Source organism: Thunnus maccoyii, chromosome 15 (assembly GCF_910596095.1).
Source record: "Thunnus maccoyii chromosome 15, fThuMac1.1, whole genome shotgun sequence".
Taxonomy (NCBI): domain Eukaryota; kingdom Metazoa; phylum Chordata; class Actinopteri; order Scombriformes; family Scombridae; genus Thunnus; species Thunnus maccoyii.
This window is the reverse complement of record NC_056547.1, coordinates 16,576,647-16,594,139: the sequence shown is the minus strand read 5'-3', so window position 1 is coordinate 16,594,139 and position 17,493 is coordinate 16,576,647. Positions and strand designations below refer to the sequence as shown.

At 38.0% G+C, this 17,493-nt stretch overlaps 4 protein-coding genes across 6 annotated transcripts in view; 2 read left to right on the top strand and 2 right to left on the bottom strand.

Annotated features, from left to right (window-relative positions):
- Window positions 1–139: 139 nt before the first annotated feature.
- acot13 (acyl-CoA thioesterase 13) lies at window positions 140–2,357 on the top strand. Its single transcript, XM_042434580.1, has 3 exons — window positions 140–303; window positions 462–646; window positions 1,914–2,357. Exons 1-3 carry the CDS (start codon window positions 220–222, stop codon window positions 2,071–2,073), a joined length of 429 nt encoding a protein of 142 aa, XP_042290514.1. The 5' UTR covers window positions 140–219; the 3' UTR covers window positions 2,074–2,357.
- A 1-nt stretch (window position 2,358) lies between these two features.
- c15h6orf62 (chromosome 15 C6orf62 homolog) lies at window positions 2,359–6,378 on the bottom strand. Its single transcript, XM_042434579.1, has 5 exons — window positions 4,704–6,378; window positions 4,370–4,546; window positions 4,154–4,279; window positions 3,878–4,012; window positions 2,359–3,745 (listed from the first exon to the last, which is right to left on the bottom strand). Exons 1-5 carry the CDS (start codon window positions 4,830–4,832, stop codon window positions 3,620–3,622), a joined length of 693 nt encoding a protein of 230 aa, XP_042290513.1. The 5' UTR covers window positions 4,833–6,378; the 3' UTR covers window positions 2,359–3,619.
- A 2,513-nt stretch (window positions 6,379–8,891) lies between these two features.
- On the top strand, window positions 8,892–12,760 carry gmnn (geminin DNA replication inhibitor). The gene is made up of 7 exons (XM_042434578.1): window positions 8,892–8,998; window positions 9,315–9,379; window positions 10,862–10,963; window positions 11,062–11,215; window positions 11,320–11,402; window positions 11,852–11,962; window positions 12,278–12,760. The coding sequence occupies exons 2-7, from the start codon at window positions 9,329–9,331 to the stop codon at window positions 12,491–12,493; spliced, it is 717 nt and encodes a 238-aa protein (XP_042290512.1). The 5' UTR covers window positions 8,892–8,998; window positions 9,315–9,328; the 3' UTR covers window positions 12,494–12,760.
- A 119-nt stretch (window positions 12,761–12,879) lies between these two features.
- ripor2 (RHO family interacting cell polarization regulator 2) overlaps window positions 12,880–17,493 on the bottom strand; it is a 65,108-nt gene continuing 60,494 nt past the window's right edge. For all 3 annotated transcript variants that reach the window (XM_042434574.1, XM_042434576.1, XM_042434575.1), the window contains exons 21-22: window positions 17,195–17,285; window positions 12,880–16,729 (exon numbers count right to left, since the gene is read on the bottom strand). In XM_042434574.1, the coding sequence (XP_042290508.1) occupies window positions 16,629–16,729; window positions 17,195–17,285 (192 nt within the window). In that variant the 3' untranslated portion in view covers window positions 12,880–16,628. The remainder of the gene's footprint in view (window positions 16,730–17,194; window positions 17,286–17,493) is intronic.

Genomic DNA, 17,493 nt, shown 5'->3' with positions numbered 1-17,493 from the left:
CAACATATCTACAATTATACACAATATATAAGTATTAATGAATATCACCATATGTCGCCATTATCGCGGAGCTGTTTGCTTTCTAATGAACAAATCTGGTTGATACGCAGCTCAGCTATTTCGGCTAGTTGCACCCGGACGATTTTTTCAAACGCAACTATTTCCGGTGAGAAGTAAACATACTTTTGACATTGGCCGCCGTGCTTATAAGAGTTAAATATGGTTTCGTTGTCTTTAAACTCGATAAAACAAGTAATGAGAGCAATGGTAGATAGCCCAGGCTTCGACAGAGTCCTGAACAAGGTAAAAAACCAAAACATACTCCGTCACATTTCAAGATTTTTTTTTCTCTGTGAATGGGTAACACTCCGTAACTCTGTTGTTTTTCAACAAATGCAGCGCATATCTGCTTTGCATAAACATATCTTCGCACTGTGACAGATAATTACGTGTTTTCTCAGGTGGACATTTTGTCTGCCAGCCCGGGGAAGGTGGTGTGTGAGATGAAGGTGGAAGAGGAGCACACTAACCGGTTTGGGACGCTGCACGGCGGGCTGACAGCCACCCTGGTCGACGTCATCTCCACCGTGGCAATCATGTACAGTGACAGGGGAGCACCGGGGGTCAGTGTGGACATGAACATAACGTGAGTCCATGAACCTTTTAAAACCTTTTTTAAAACCCTCAGATTTATTCCGCTCTGGTCCCCGAAAACCCTGCATCAGCTGTAGATCAACATATGTAATAATAATGGACATTTGAGCTCTTAAATGTAGAAATGTACATCACAAATTGCAATGGTTGTAACGTGAAATGTGGGAAATTAACCACAGATGGTTGCTGGGTTCCCACGGATCCATGAAATCCTTGAAAGTTTGTGAATTTTTGAGAAAAAAAATCTAGGCCTTGAAAGTTTTTGAAAGCACACATAAATAGACTTGGGTCATTGAAAGAGCTTGAATGTATATATTTTGTGCAGAAAATAGAAAATTCTTTAGCTGTGCTGTGTTTGAAGGCCAGAGACCACATAGTCTGTGAGCTTCTGTAAAGCCTGCTAGTTTTCATTATAAAAAGTCTGTTGTAAGAGTAATTAACCTTGGTCCGTGTATCACACTATGCCGTGTTGAGTCCTTGAATTTGAGGGAATTGGGCCTGGAAAGTTCTTGAATTTGATGTTTAAGAGGGTGTGGGAACCTTGCGGTTGAGACATTGATCTGAGATTCACAGCAAGCACTTAGATTAACCACACTCATTTTATGAATTATTTCAACCCAAATTATTCCTGTAATTTTACTTTCAAGTTATAAAAAGGTGTCATTAAATCACTAAAATTTCTAAAGGTTGAATATTTTTCAACTTTCTAAAATATTTCAGACAGGGCTGTTGCTTGGATTTTAGAAATAGAGAGGTCAGCTGAAAGAAAGTCTGTAAGTTGTTTTTATCTGGAATTTATGTTGGTTTTTTTTTTTTCAATTTATTGTTATTTTTTCTGAACATTTTACTTCCTAACATGAATGTTTAAATGCTATTTCCAAGTTTTCCCACACTGTCAGGAATATAATTATTTTGAAGAAAAAGAACAGAAGAAAAAATGAATACATCTTTAAAAAAATTGATTATTGGCCTAAAAGTGGCCAAATGTAAACATGTGCAAGATTTTCATTGTGTATTTTCAATTTTAATTGTTAACCTGTGTTCAGAAATTCTCCTAAATGTCCAGACTTAAGAAAACAAAACTTGATGTTCATTATCATTATATGTTCAGGTTTTCATGACCAGAAACCTTGAGAATGTGTCATATCTTGCTTTAAAATTAAGATGAATTTATCTCCACACTATTATCTCAACCCAGCCAGATTGAAGATTAACCTCCGAACTACGGCTGATTTAGAAAACATGTGACTATCTTACAGATACATGAATGCTGCCAAGATTGGAGAGGACGTACTCATCACCGCTCAAGTTCTGAAGCAAGGACGGACGTTGGCATTTGCCACCGTGGACCTCACCAACAAGGCCACAGGGAAGCTCTTAGCACAAGGAAGACACACCAAACACCTCGGTAGCAGCTAAACTGTCTCCACTCTGTGCCTGTCTGTAGATCACATGATCATGTCACTGTACTGTAACAATGGACACTTAAGATGTATATTAACCTCTGCCTGTAAATAGTTTGACTGTGTGTAAAATGTCGTTTACAGTGCTACAAATCCTGCGCATAGCTGGTTACTTAGTGATGTTTGTTACCGCGGTCACATATGACAGTTATAGAGAAACTAATCGCTGTATGGCCAGAGTCAACCTTGACCTCATCATATCAATGATTCATGCACATGCAATAAAACAAATGGACAAGAGTTCTGCTTTCAGAATTTGCACTGTATTGGGATATGCTCAGCAGTATTGATTTGAGAATCATCAACAGAAAAAACCCAGAAGTTACACGCCTTATACCCTTTCAACTGAACACACTGAATCAACAAATTATCTGTACTATGTACTTCATATTCTTTGACAAGCAAGCCTGCAAAACCCAATTTTAATTTGATGAGCATGGCAGCAAATTATCTTAATTTTAGTAGGTCAAATTAAACAAAAACAAAAAATAAAAATCAGTTAGCTTCAGCAACTTGTGTTAGGTACGTTAAGTTTAAACAAAAGTCTGTCACCATTTCAGTTTCTCACCAACCCACATCCCAAATAAAACAAAAACATAAAACATCAGATTTCAGTAGCTTAAATGAATAGTGCATGAACGGCTTGAACGGTGACAATGACCTTCAACATCTAACCAACATGTCTCAACTTTGTGTACAATGCCTTTCAAGTCACTCAAGGTTTTAGCAAAGGCCTGCCTAGCATTTTTCAGAGGAAAGCAAATGACACCAAAACATTTCTTTAAAAGTCCAGCAAAAAACTAAGGCGGTTTATAAGAAGCAATACCTACACCATATGATTTGACAAACATTGTTCATCTTGTTATCTTTGCTTACACGGGTGTTTTAACACCTATTCACACCTGTCCTTGGTCAAAAGATTGCGTCAAGTTGTTCTAGAAACCCCATTGACATTACAAGCTTTAACAATCCTTTCTTATGACAACAAGGATATAAAACACGTCCATCTGAGAACCACCGTGAAGACCTGTGTATTGTTTGTTCCTGTTTTTGATGCAACATAAAGAGTTCCTTCAATGACCGGTGCTGTTGACAGTGCGGCTCCAAGAGAACAACCAACCACTCAAAATCAATGTTCGTGCAGGTTCAAATAAACAAAACTGGATGAGTGAGTAGAAGGGAATGAAGAGGGAGTGAAATTTAAAAAAAAAAACAAAAAAAAAAAACAACAACTGGGGAACCAATCCAAAAATGGCAGAGAGAAGAGGAGGAACATTGGGAGCGTGAGGGAAAACAAGGATGGGAACTGAATCAGCTTCAGGTCAGGGAGGGGAGAACGAGTAGTTAACAAAAAAGGAGAGATCCAAGCACAAGTTCAAATCTTTTTTTTTTTTTTTTTAAAAGGAAACTGGTGGAGATGAGTACATCAATTTGCTTCTGAAGGCTTAGGCAGGAGGGTGGGGAAGGGCTTTTCCCTATGTGGCTGGATGGAGCAGGAGGCCTTAATCAGGCATGTATGGTCGGAGGTGATCCTCGATGTCTCCCACACCCCAGCAGGTCAGCTGGTCCTGGGGCAAGTACAGGCAGAGGCTGCACAACTTGAAAACTGTGGCCTTGGTTTTAGGAGTCTGTAAAAGATTAAGACGGAGAACATTCGTAGAAAGTGTGTTTGGAGGCTGTATAAAGCAGCTGCTGGTGGTGCCATCTTTGAAAGCTTTTCACAACTGTAATGCTGTATTTTCTCCACTATACTGACTTACCTGTAAGTGCTGTCTATCCATGAAGAGAAATACAGACTGAGTTGGGTTGTTCATGACCATTCCAGCCTTGTCTTTACGACCCAAAGCATGCAAGCACTGCTTCTCGTAGTCTCCATGATGAAATTCAAACTTGGCCTGTGAATCAGATGATAGACTTATGAGCTAAGAAGTCCATTTTGGTACATCCAGTTATAAAAAAAGACAGAGCATTCAGTTACAATAACAGCCTTCAAACGTTTACAGCTTGAGGGATCTGAGAAGGTGTCAAGCTCTGACCTGAACAGGCCTAAAGGGTTCGTCATCGGCCCCCTTCCATCTGGAGAACAGCAGACAGACAATCTTCTCAATATCGTTGCGTGGCCAAAGGATGAAGTCCATCTCCTGTGTGCAGCCTATCACATCCTGCGGGAAAAGAACAATGTATTAACACATGTTAACAAGATGTTGTCTTCTTCAAACCATCCCCGCTCCTAAGATGGTTCGCTGACTTACCCTTCGCATCGACTGGTATCGGGGGGCGTGTAGTTGCACAACGTCTTTTTGCAGGAGTTCTATTGAACTCTCTAAAGAGTAGCTGGAATCCCGCACACCTCGTAGGATGTTTTCTTCATAGTTGTTGGTCATCACTGGCACCACTTCAGCTACCTCAAAAAGTGCAGACTTCTTCTTCTGTAAAGACAAAAAAAACAGGCAAAGACAAATATTTAATCATTTTGGTTTGGTCATGTAATGAGGCGCACGTTTTTCTAGGACACTGGCTGCCATGGGACTGATGCATTTTAAGATCATGTAAGGAATTTCTAAATTCTTCGTTATGCTGACAAACCTTTTCTTTGAAAACGAAGGCTATATAAATCTTGAAGTCAAACTGATCAGCCAAAGATTCCCTTTTCTTCCGCAGTTGAGCTCGAAGTCGATTTCTTGTTTGATTTCTTCGTGAAGTTGGGTCCCCCATGGTTAGATTTTGATGGTAGCGTCTTCTCTTGTGCAGAATATTTTGTCTACACTCTACTTTTGTATTTATACGTTGGATAAAGGATGGAGCTAGCTACCCTTTGCAGAAACAACGCATCAAACAACTATAGATCTGTGAAATACCCACTAACTACCAACTGAAAAGGTCAGCAAATCAAAAAGAAAACTAAGTCATTTTATTTTTTTTGTAAAAAGGGCAGTGTTGAGGAGGGGAATGATCAACAAGCTAAGACTACATCTCCTTATTACTTGTTCAAAAATCCATGTTTTAAGACATGACTTTAAAGCCGAATGAGCTTGTTTTTCAACCTGCCATCGACACGGGATTACAACGGAGATTTAAATGAAAGAGCAACTCAAATTTGACTGACTTTTCTTCTGTAAATGTTACTGAAATTAACAGAAGCGGCTGCTACCATAAAAAACCCATATCTGCGATATATATTTTTGCTAGTGAAATTGAGGACTACAGAGACTAGCAAGCAGACAAATATTCTATTAATTGGGTCATTTCAAAGTCCCTCATCCATGGCTGTCGTTTTGTGTTTGTTTTCTCGGTCGAGACTGCGTTATGTGCGTGTTACAGACAGATTGGGGATACAGACGAACATGGCAGATAAATACAGATGCCAGGAGATATTGGCACCGGGTAACATCGAAGACTACTGCGAAAGTAACTTGACATTTCCTTGACTTTTACTGCCACTCATTTGGCCCACGGCCTGCGGTGCTGCCACTGCTGATAGTCATGATGCGGGCGTATTTTTAGCACACTAGCTAAGGTGAGCTAGCTAGCAAGCTAATCTAGGCATTCACTTCCCGACACTAACTAGTAGTGAACCGACGATATAGCTACATCTTATCTTTTGACTGATTGGCTTAATTGAGGCCTGTGTGTGGTTGGCTAGCTAGCGTACAGTCATCTTTCCACGCGTTTACATTTTCTCGCCTGGCTCAATATGACTGCCAGTGCTGTAAGAGTCAAGAGACCTGCAGGGGTTGACTGACTTAACTGGTTTTGCTTGTGCTCAGCATTTTTAGCTTGGTTATTATTTGCTCCAGTCGTGTCTTGTCAACAACTTCATCGACAAAAATCAGCCAGGGAATCAACAGCACAACCAACGGCCAAAAGAAACGTTAGCTTAACAAAATCTGCCCCCTTTTTTTCCGCACGTCTGAAGTTTCGAGGTGTTTTGCTGCGCTTGTTTTCTTTCTCTCTTCTTTTCTTCAGTCGTCACAACCTCCGGCTCGCCCTGCTGCATGCCATGTCAAGATAAATCGACAATCCAGCTGAAATCCTCCGTTCTTTCAGTCGACGTGTGGCGTGTCGTGTCTCCCGGCGGGCCCATATTTAACGGCGAGTCGTCCAACGTTTTTTCCGTTTGGTTTCTTTGTGTGTGTGTTTTTTTCAGCTAATAACGGCACACAAACACAAGCTCGTCGATCCACAAGCCTCCCCAAAATGGCTGCGCAGACAACTACAAAGATGTGACGTATGTTGTCACGTGACCGCAGCGAGGAAGAAAAACAACAGCAAATGGTAACTGGCATGGTGTTTAAAGTCCTCCTCCACTCAAATAAATGTGTTTTTATTCTTGTTCCGACAGTTGGATGTTTGAGCTTCACTGTGCAGAGTTTGACACTAGAAGGCTGTTTTCATATTTATCTGCTAAAAGGGGAAAGTTTCTCTGAGCTCATTGAAAATATAATTTTAAGTGGTGGGCCTGCGATTTACATAAGTGTGTTGTGGAAACTTGAATCCTCCAGCGCTCAAACACTGAACAATGGACTTTACAGTGAAGTAGGAGACATTTTGTGCCCAGCAGTTAAACTTTTGAAATGAAAAAATATTCACATATTTATAGATTGAGGAATTTTTAGTGAGGGAGAAGGCAGAGATGTAATTTTAAGGATTTCAACAAGTTAATTTAACTTTTTTTGTGGGAAAACCATATCAGACGCAAATTATTCAAAGGTAGTATTTTATGATTTATATAGTATTTTATATACATCTTAAAGGTCCAGTGTGTAGGATTTAGTGGCATCTATTGGAACGGACTTGGCAGAAATAGAACATAATATTCATAAGTATGTTTTAATTAGTGTATAATCACCTGAAAATAAGAATCGTTGTGTTTTCATTACCTTAGAATGAGCCCTGTATATCTACAGCTCAGGACGGACAACTAAACACTGGCTTTAGAGAGGGCCTTTCACAAGTTTTTGCAAGTTTCACGGGCCACCGTTGGTTCTCCTACACGCTAGATGCCACTAAATCCTACACACTGGTCCTTTAAAACATATGTGGAGGGGATCTTTAATTTAATTAAAAAAAAAAAAATCTCTTTTCTTTCACCAGTGGTTTAGTAATGATATTTTATTGTAAAGTCACTTATTCAACCAACATGGTTAACTCTATAATTGTGTTGAATCCCTGTTTCACCAAAGGATTTTTCAGTTGTCTTTGATGTTGTCCCCTCAGATTTTATTTCAATTTTTAAAGGTTTTAAGGGAAACAGCAATCAGCCCATACTGTTAGATGCAACTGAAACAACTGTTGGGAAAACTTGTTTCTCGTGGCAAACTTAGACAAAAAGTAACGCAATCTGGCAACTTTTTCAACAAGACATCATAAGTACTCTCATAATGATTGCCATAGGAACCCTCTGCCTTATCATACTGGTCCACATTTATTGGAGATATTTTTTGTGAAAGAGTTTATGTATTGCTGCTTAATTTTTTTTTGACTAACAAAGTCAAAGAGATATCCTTTAAAATACTTCACAGGGTTTATCCAACTAATTATTATCTGCAGAGACTCAAGAAAGACATTGATGTAAGTTGTACCTTTTGTTGGGAACTTAGAGAAACGCTGGCACATTTATTTTGGCCTTGCCCACGTACAAAAAAAGTCACAATTTATAGCTGATCATATATGTTTGGATTCATTGAATATAACAGGAATCTCTGTTTGCAGGTCTAATGATTAATTTGCTTAGTATTCTGACCAAATGTTATATTCACAAATCCAAATTCTCAAGCAAAAAGCCAAACTTCTCAGAGCTGACTGTCCATATCAAACAATACATCTCTTCAGTATCTGAATGTACTAATAAAAAGCTGTTAAACATATAACCACTGTAATCTTTATAAGATATTTATTTAACTATTTATTTCTTTTTTCATTACAACCTTTATTCCTCTCTGTTTGAACTCTCTAAAATCTCTTCAAAACAAAAAGAGTATATGTATAATTGATTATTATAATTACATTTTTGGAATCATATAGAATTGCCTTTATTTTATTTTAATAAATCTATTTACTGCACTTTTAATGTTATTATTATTATATTGTCATTGTCTGTCTATTTTGTATTTCCTATTGCAAGACTTGATTATAATTTCAATTGAATGGACTGTGATGAAATGGAATATTATGATCAATAAAGTTTCAATTGAAAAAACAAACAAAAATAACAACAGCACTAAAATCTCAACTGTCTCAAATCTCAACAACTGTTAATTTTTTTGATGAATTCACTGAAACAACAGAACATTTATCTTATGAATATAAATTAGCCAAGGCCTTTTGGGAAGATTTTCACCACTGGTTATTACCTAAAGTTGACATTTTCTCTGAATTGAAGAAAATGTGATTTTTTTGGTATGTTTATGAAAGATGGAACACATGACTTAGCAACTAACATAATTATCATTCTTGGAAAATAATTTTTACATAGGAATAGATTCCCGAAACACAACCGAATTTCTACATATTTCACAAGGAGCTGTGCCATTATTTTTTATCACTGAAATGAATGTAGAAGAAGAATGTTTTGAATCTTAAACTTGCAGAGAAGCTCTAGGACTCCTCTTTTTTACTTAGTTTTATTTTATTTTATTTACTTTTATTACCCTTTGTTTTATATGTGATTGTTATATGATGCCTGTCTATTGTCTGAAAAGAAGTGTTTAATATTGTACTGTGCATTTATGTTTATAAAGAATTGTTGTCACGTTTCAATAAAGGTTCTAAAAAAAACGTCTTTACCACGTGACTGAATGGGCGTATTTAAGCCCCTGGCGCGAGATCTACAGAAGAAAGAAAGGCTTCCGCCACAACAACGAGGTTACTTCTCATCAATAGTAAGTTGATTTAACGTTTATCTACTTTAAAAATGTCTCACTTTAATTCTCACTACATCTGCTGCTCTTTAACTATTTATAACAACAGCTAACTGTCTATTAGCGTTAGCAGAGCTTGTTTTAGCTGCGTCAGTTGGCCGTTTTTCTACAGACGAGGCCGCCCTGTAAACTTGTATTTTAACAAGCTAATGAGTTCGTATTTATGTTTATACGGTAAACAATCAATAGCAGACTTTCACAAATGTGTCACAGCAAAAGATCCTGTTTACTTTTTAAAAAGTGTGTGCTAACTTTAAGTTAATAATTTCCTTATCAGGTCTTTGGAAGAAAATGAGTGGAAAGCTAAGCCACAACCAGCAGAGGTCTAATGAGAATATAAAGGTGAGTAACGTTGATAAATTCTCTCTTAGAAATCTGTCTTTCTTGAAATTAATGTCACCAAATGTATTGTAACAGTTAAAGTTCAGGGCTCACGGTAATACACAAGTAGAATATTAATACAATATATAACTGCTGATGGATGTATCATCACACGGGCCCTTCTGACGTGTTATTAACAGCTGGATCTCAGTGTCTGTAGGTGAGACTGGGGAGATTTTTAACTCTTCCGTGTCTGTCAGGAGTCCATTATTCACTGTAAAAACGTTTTTGTTTCGGTTTTATTTGTCTTGTAAATAACTCGCAATATAGATGGCAGAAATGAGACTGTGCATAGACTGGATATTTATTCCAGGAACTGGAAGACACTGTATTGTCCACACTGAAAAATTATCCTTTGGTTTCACGACATGGCGTTTAAAAAAACACAAAGGACAATGGGAAGGGGAATTACAGGGACACCACATCAACAAACATAACTTGAAATGCATAAGTGCAGTAGAAGATATGATACAATAAAATGAGAGAAAAGCAAAATGCACGTGCATTAATTCAAATTCCAAACATTAATTGGTAGTTTGAACTGGAATAGGCCTTTTTCACAGATGACATTTTGGCATGTCACAGACGGAAGAGTACAGATGTAAATAATTGAAATAAATTATGTGCATGCTGTCTTACTGGGACACCTGAATATAATAAGCCATCATTAATATTAGTAACACCTGTGCTCTTCCTACGAAGTCAAAATGTGTCTGAAAAATCTTATTGGAGTAGATTGGTGTTAAATGACTACAGCAATGAAAGGAGATTATTCTCCTAGTATTGTACTGAGTGGCAGGAGACTGTAACTGTCTCTGTATTGACTGACTGTTCCTCGGAGAAGTGAAGTTTGAAACTATTGTGAGCGATGGTTCTGAGAAAACGCTAAATTTGTCTGAGTAATGTTGTGTTCATTAGGTATGACATGCTGCTCAGCTGGCTCCTGGTTAGACAAAGAACTAAGTGTTTTGATTTCTATATGTCTGTACTTCAAAGTGTCAGACATTGTCTCCCTAACAACTTCAAATTGCCTTTTTCTGTAGGCATGAAATGCACAGGCAGTGTTGTGAAGCTGTAGCCAAACTTTAACAAACTGCTCCGTAATGAACCTTGAAGAAAAAACACTTTCCCACGGCTGTTGAATGTGGGACCTGCCCCTATTCCCACACCTGTAGGCCTGTTGCGTATGGCAGTGTTGTTAAGCCACTTCACTTATGCCCTCTCCCATGGTGACAGTGTAACTAAAGTAAAGTGTGAAAAGTGATGCTAAGCCTCAGTGAATAGAGACTTTGAAAATGATTTGAAAAGATTCACTTGGGAAAGGGTGTATGCCACTGTTCTGGCAGGATTTTGCTTTCTGGTTTTTGTTTACCATCCTGATGTTTTAGATTTCCAAACTACATATGGTCACATTTTAACTTTGGGGTTTTTGATGTCTTCCAGAGCTTTTTCAGCCCATCTCAAAAGGCAATGGGCCCCCCCAGGCAAACACTGCAGGTCCTCCAACTCTCAGCTGTCAACAAAGACATGGGAAGGTCTGCTAAGGTATGCACTGGCTTGTTGTTGATTCGGTTAATGACAGAACAAGATCTCTGTAGTTGTCATATGTAAAACTGACTTCTAAGCTGGTGTTCTCTCTTTAGGCAGGAAAGGTCATTCCCAAACGGAAACAATGGAGCGCAGAACAAACCAGAGGTCCAAAGAGGGTGAAGGCAGAAGTCAAATCAACCCAAACAGAAGAAAGTCAGTGTTTGACAGATGGCATGTCCAATGAAGCATATGAACTCATGGTCAAAGGTAGGGATTCACAATAAATGCACTAACTAGCCCCAGATTGAGGTGTGTGTATACCCCAAAAACATTTTGATTTTTACCTTGACCTTAAATTTCTGCTATTGTAGAAACACCACCTTCCACTTACTGGAAAGAGGTAGCTGAGGAGCGAAGGAAGGCCTTGTACAATGTTCTACAGGAGAACGAGAAGGTGAGTTAATCGCTAAGAGACTGCTAATGTTTAGCTGTCAACTGAGCTGTTCCCACGCTCCCACCGGCTGAGTCAACCTTAATTGGCTTCAGTCCAGCTGGCACTCGATTTTTGAATTAACTCTGCACCTGAATACACTCATTGAAATCAGTTTATTTAACTTTGAAGTAATAACGCTGAAGGTGCCAAGCCTGTAATAAAATCTGATTGTGGATTACTTGCCAGATCCAAAAATCGGGCCTAATCCACTGTTCCCAACAGCTTTCATTTTATTTCCTGAATGCTTCAGTGGGTGATTGTGGTGTATTTAAGATGCATTGCTTTGAAGCTGTTTACTTTCATTTAATCTCAGCTGAGTTTGCCCATTGTACCACAGCTTTGCTTTTATACGTTTGGCCTTTTTGATCTTGGTCTCTGTCGTGCTTAATGTGTTTTGTGTTTTTTACCAGTTACACAAAGACATCGAGGCCAAAGAGGAACAGATAACAAAGCTTAAGGGTGACAATGAAGAGCTGCAAGAGCTGGCACAACACGTACAGTACATGGCTGATATGATTGAGGTACGCACACCAGCATTGCTCGTCTCTTATGTCACACTAAAGAGACAATGTTTGGTTGGTGTGACATTTTGTTTACACAATAACTTATCATTTTAATCACAGGCATTTCCTGTTATGGTAGAGAACCTGGTTTGAATTAAAGCTTATCTGCATAAACTTTCATTTTAAACATTTTTCTTGAGCTAACTCCTTTTAATTCTTTATCCCAGAGTTTATTTTAATGTCACATACAGGGTGTTGATGCTGTCATGAAAACCAGTGCAATCTGGAACAACTTGTTAAACTTTAACCAACTATTTAAACTTATTTATTTAGAGGCTGACTGGTAAGAGCCCAGACAATCTGGAGGAATTGAGGGAGATGGCCCTTGATGTGGAGGAGGATGAGCATGAAGAGGAGGATGAGTTGGAAGAAAATGACGGTGAAGTGGCCCATCAGAGTGAGGAAGAAGACTCTGATTATAGTCAGAGTGATGCAGAGGAAGAACAGACCTCAGACCATGAACAAGCGGGACCCTCAGAGCAGGATTAACTGACAACTCTTGGCACATCATGGGACATTGACCTGCTTAATCAGGTCAGCAGATTGTAGCCAGTGTGCTTTGGCAGCAACAAGTAGACGTCATTTGAGTAACTAGCTTATAATTTTCTTTTTAAAATGTACTTCAAACTGCATTTTAAGCCTTTAACAGATGGGGCTGTCTATCTTTTTTACAATATTTTTAGCTTTTGCTATCAACGCCTGTGCTGTCCCTACTGTGAAGTCAAAATGTTTTGTGGAAGTCTATTGAGGCATTTTTGCTCCAAGGATGGCGTTATGTTCAGCCCTCAAGTGTTTACACTGTGAAATTGTGCAATGTTATGCCACAGCTGTGTACATATGGTTAATGTAAAATAAACACTTTTTTAAAAAAAAAAAAAAAAAAATCTTGACTTATGTTTAGGTTTCATATATAAATTAGATTTAGGTATATGAATCTTGAATGGGAGTCTGTTTGTTTGACAAACTGGCTTTGTCTGGCATGCAGACTTGATTCTGAAAATGGCTTCCAGGTGCTGGTGATTATGGAAAAGACTGCATAAGCAGCAACTCTAAGTCTGCTTTTAGTAAACAAACCTGGCTAGAGATGCAACAACTAGTTGATTAGTCAATAAACAACCACCAGTTATTTTATCTCAAATGTAAAAATTCTGATTTCCAGCTGCTCAAATGTGAATATTTTCTGGTTTCTTTAGTCTTTTCTGATTACTGATTATCTCTGGGCTGTCAAGAAAATAATTGACAGTTTAATTGAAAATAACCACTAGTTGCAACCTTAAACCTGGCAGGTGTAACCTGCTATTAAGTCACGGAAAAGACGCAAGCATTGAGGCGTTTTCATACAGCTTCTTTTATTGCTTGAAATACTATAATTGCCATGTCAGAATATCTTGCTGACATGGCCAGGAGCCCTGAAACATAATGTGGTAAACGGTTACTAGAAAAGTAAAATATCAAATTACATATTTTAAACCACCATTACAATTATCCAAATACTTTTTGGTTAACCTCAGTCAGTTGGCTTTATAGGTTAAGATTTTTCTGTTTTCATTTACCAGCCAACAGTTTTTAATTTATCTTTCTACTGTTAAAAATGGGGTATTGTGCAGCCTTGGTGGATGAACGCCACCAATGGTTTTATTCAGTGAAATTGTTTCTTTTGTTTAACCTTTGTAATTTGGAAATATACCATCTTGACACAAAATTTAAGTTCAATATGTGATTCTTGAAGCCCTAACACACTTGGAAACGTACCACAAAGTCTGTGAGAACACTGATGCAGTATAAATTTAATCACTGGAGGGTGGTAAAGAGTCTTCGTCAGTGTCCAGAACATCAAAGAAGGTAAATATATGAAACTTTTTCATTGTGTATTTAAAAGTCAGAAGCAGGCAGATAAGTTTTTAATTCATAATGTGATCAATTAACCTGCATGTTAACAAGGATGTTACTCTTGTCTGTACTGTTAATGTACTATGTGTGACAATCTTTTGTCCCCTGAATATTCAAATGTAAATCAAATCCACAAAGTCACTGCTCACAAATGACAACCACTGGTCTTGACACTGACTGAAGACTGTAAAAAAAGAAAAGCCTCACAACTTTGTAATTTTAATTATGCAAAAATAAACTTTATTGCAACGTTTGATGAGCAGAGGAAATACTGCTAACCACAATGGAGAAGAGTAGTATGCAACTTAAATGGATCAGTACTGAAGCTCTCGACCACAGATATGAATAAAGTTCAATTTCAGCAAATTGTACCAAGTTATTCTTAAAACCAGTCTCTAAATAATTAAAGATGTGCACATTTTGACAACTTGTGCTTTTTGTGGTGATTAGGAATTGAACAGCCAACAAATCAACTTATAACACTGGTCAACTGCAAGTTTGTAAAAAGAAAGTAGCTCACTCAAAAGTAATGAACAGACACTGAATGATAAATTGGATACTCTACCAAAAATACTGTAATGCTATTCACATCATGGAAGAAATAAAAGTAACTTACTTAAAATATGGACCATGTTTTGCAAAAAGCTGTATAGAAAAAAAAACACCATCTTTAGCTTTTAGTAACAACTTCACACATTTACAGATTATAATACAAAAGAAAAAAATACATTTCATAAAAATATTACCACTTGTTTTTAATTAATATGGCTTTATTTTGACTGTGCGGTTAGAACCAAATGTAACAAGATTCATATATTATGGATTTGTCTTATTTTTAAGTTGTGCTTCTAAAGGTAAGTCTGGCCAAAATGCAAATGTTGTATTGAAAATACATTCTCCTTGATGAATTATGAGCTCTTATTAAAAGACAATTTTAAGAATTAATTCTTCCTTTGGTTACAATAAGTCTCAAGTAATAAAGTAACATTTCTAATATATAATGTCCCATTATGTTTGGGACCTTTTTAGGGAAAAGAAATCTATAATACTATTAGACTATCAGCAAATCTTAATCTTCTCCAAAATAATAATTAATCTACTTTAATTCATCCAAAATAAACTCCAATTAAAGTTAAGCATGGCAATAACATAGAGGCCTTTTTAAACGATAAACAATATTTCAAATACTAGACCTGATCAAAAATAGAACATAAATATACAATTCATTTACATAACAATGTCATCTGCACTATTACAGTTTAACTCCAGAGAATATTAGAATTACAAGGAGTGAATAATAAATAAGGTGTGTGAACAAATGTGAGTTTTGTTGTCGTGCACTAGCACCGGACTCAGTAGTACAGTTACGATGAGACAGGTTGGAATTAAGACGCTTAACCTCGGGTCAGTTTTCCCCAAACAGAGAAGACCCGAAGAAAACAGAACACTTCACTCTGCCGCTTCTCACGATAAACGCTTCAATTCTAATTCTGCTATGAGCTCACTATGAATGTGCAGGCTACACCTCTCCTCAGCCTAAAGGAACCTCCTCTCTGTACAGATATATTGAGAAAGTGCATTCTCACGCGATTCTAAACCGAATTTATTGCCCTCGACTGGCTCCGTACCTGGTAGGAAAAAAAAAAAAAAATTTACAAAAGAGTGTATCGACCCGCCTGCTCGACCATATCAAGGCTCAAATGGTCAAATCTGTCATGTCGGATAGATGCAAAAGAGTCACATATGTACAGAAAAAATTGCACTTTGTTAAACTGCAAGTATAAGAAAACTGCTAAGTGAGTCTCGTTTGTTCTTTTCCTCCACTGATAACTGAGGTCTAAATCTGTTGAGAACTGTAAACTGCTGTTAAACTCGGGCTCTTTAACCATTTAACCTCACTTTCTCTCAGAGGCCATTCTCAACGTCCTGCCGCAACACACACACACACACACCTTTCAACCATACAAGAATCCCTGAAACCCAAAAAATGGAAAGTACTAGAAAACAGAACTTAAATATACATTTCGAATACAACCACATACGTTACACCGGCCGTGTAAAATATGCCATATTTACATGCCTTACAACAGTGCAAATTCTCCAAAAAAGCGCCAGAAAACATCTTCTATGCACCTTAATGCAAAAACCACAAACTAAAACATGAGATAAACAGTGATTATACAAATATTATAATTAGGATATTGCGTGAAATGACTGACTCTGTCACAATCAAGATGATAATTGATCAGTGAATAAGTGGTACAAGTATTTTGTGCTTGTGTGAAGTGGTGAAGATGCATTGCTCAAATTTTACTTTCTGCAAGTCTTTGGAGCAGCTTTCAGCGACGTCGTGTCCACTCAAAATTCTCCAGTTAAACCCAACATGACCAGTCTGTCTGGCTCAGAAAGCAGGGGGAGGAAAGGGTGAGGTGTGTGTGTGTGTTTATGTGTGTATATGTGTGTGTGTGTGCAGGAGGGGTATAGGTTGTGTGTCTTCATGTTTAAGACAGTTTGTTTGGTGTTAGTTCCTTTTAGGAGGCAGTGTCAGTAAGAACAGTTATCAAAAGTGGTGACGGTGATCTTTAAGTTTGTGCCAACATCCTTTAAACAATAAGCAGATCCATAAACTGATCAAGTCATTAGCAGCCCTGTGAGGTGTGCAGGGTGGGGTTAAGATGAGGGACAGTGCTGGGCTGGGATGGTCGTCTGGGATGTTTTTCAGTGGCACGATGGCTCAGAAGGCAGTGGTGACGGCGTTGCCTCGCCGCGTGCCCAAACGGATCATTTCTCCCGGCACCGTGTCCAGCTGCTCGTACGCCAGCCGCCCCTCCTCACCTGCAACACACACACACACACACACATATGAGTGTTACCTTGAAGCACAGCACCTCCAAGAAGCTTTCAGTGATGACAAATAACTCACTATTTCTCAGATTGAAAAGGTGTCTATGCAGTCTTTATATTTTTTGCTTTAAACCACGATGAAGGTGAGTGAAGAGTGGTAAAAATCATCATTCAAAGAAGGAACGGAGAGTATCTGCACACTGGATTTAAAGCTTGTCATGTTGGTCGTTTACCTGATGAAGGTCAACACATTGATTTTTTTCAATCAAGTTAAATTTTGGCAGCTTTAATCCAGTGTGCGCATACACTTTCTACAATTCATCATTTACTAACTTTATATTTTATGGTGCGAAGTAAATTGAGGAATGTGTCTGAAATGCAAGTCAGAAATAAAGATGATTTGCAGACGAGCATCAAAGCTGAGCGATGTTTGATTTCCATAAATCTGCTACTCACCAAATGTGAGCAGGGTTTCTATGGCGACGTGGCGTAGCTCCTCATCAGCTGAATCACACAGTGCTACCACCGCTCTGATACTCTCTACGGCCTGCAGGCACACAGACAGACAGAAAACATCTCTGTAGAGGGTACTTGTGAACAATCCAGTGGTTTAGTTTCCACGTTTTTCAATGTCATATAAATAATGATAATGGTGAAAATAACCATTATAAACCAAACTGATAGGAAAAACATTAGACACAGTTTATATTTGTATCAGCCTGACGAGTAGCTCAACTCTCACATGACTTCATGCT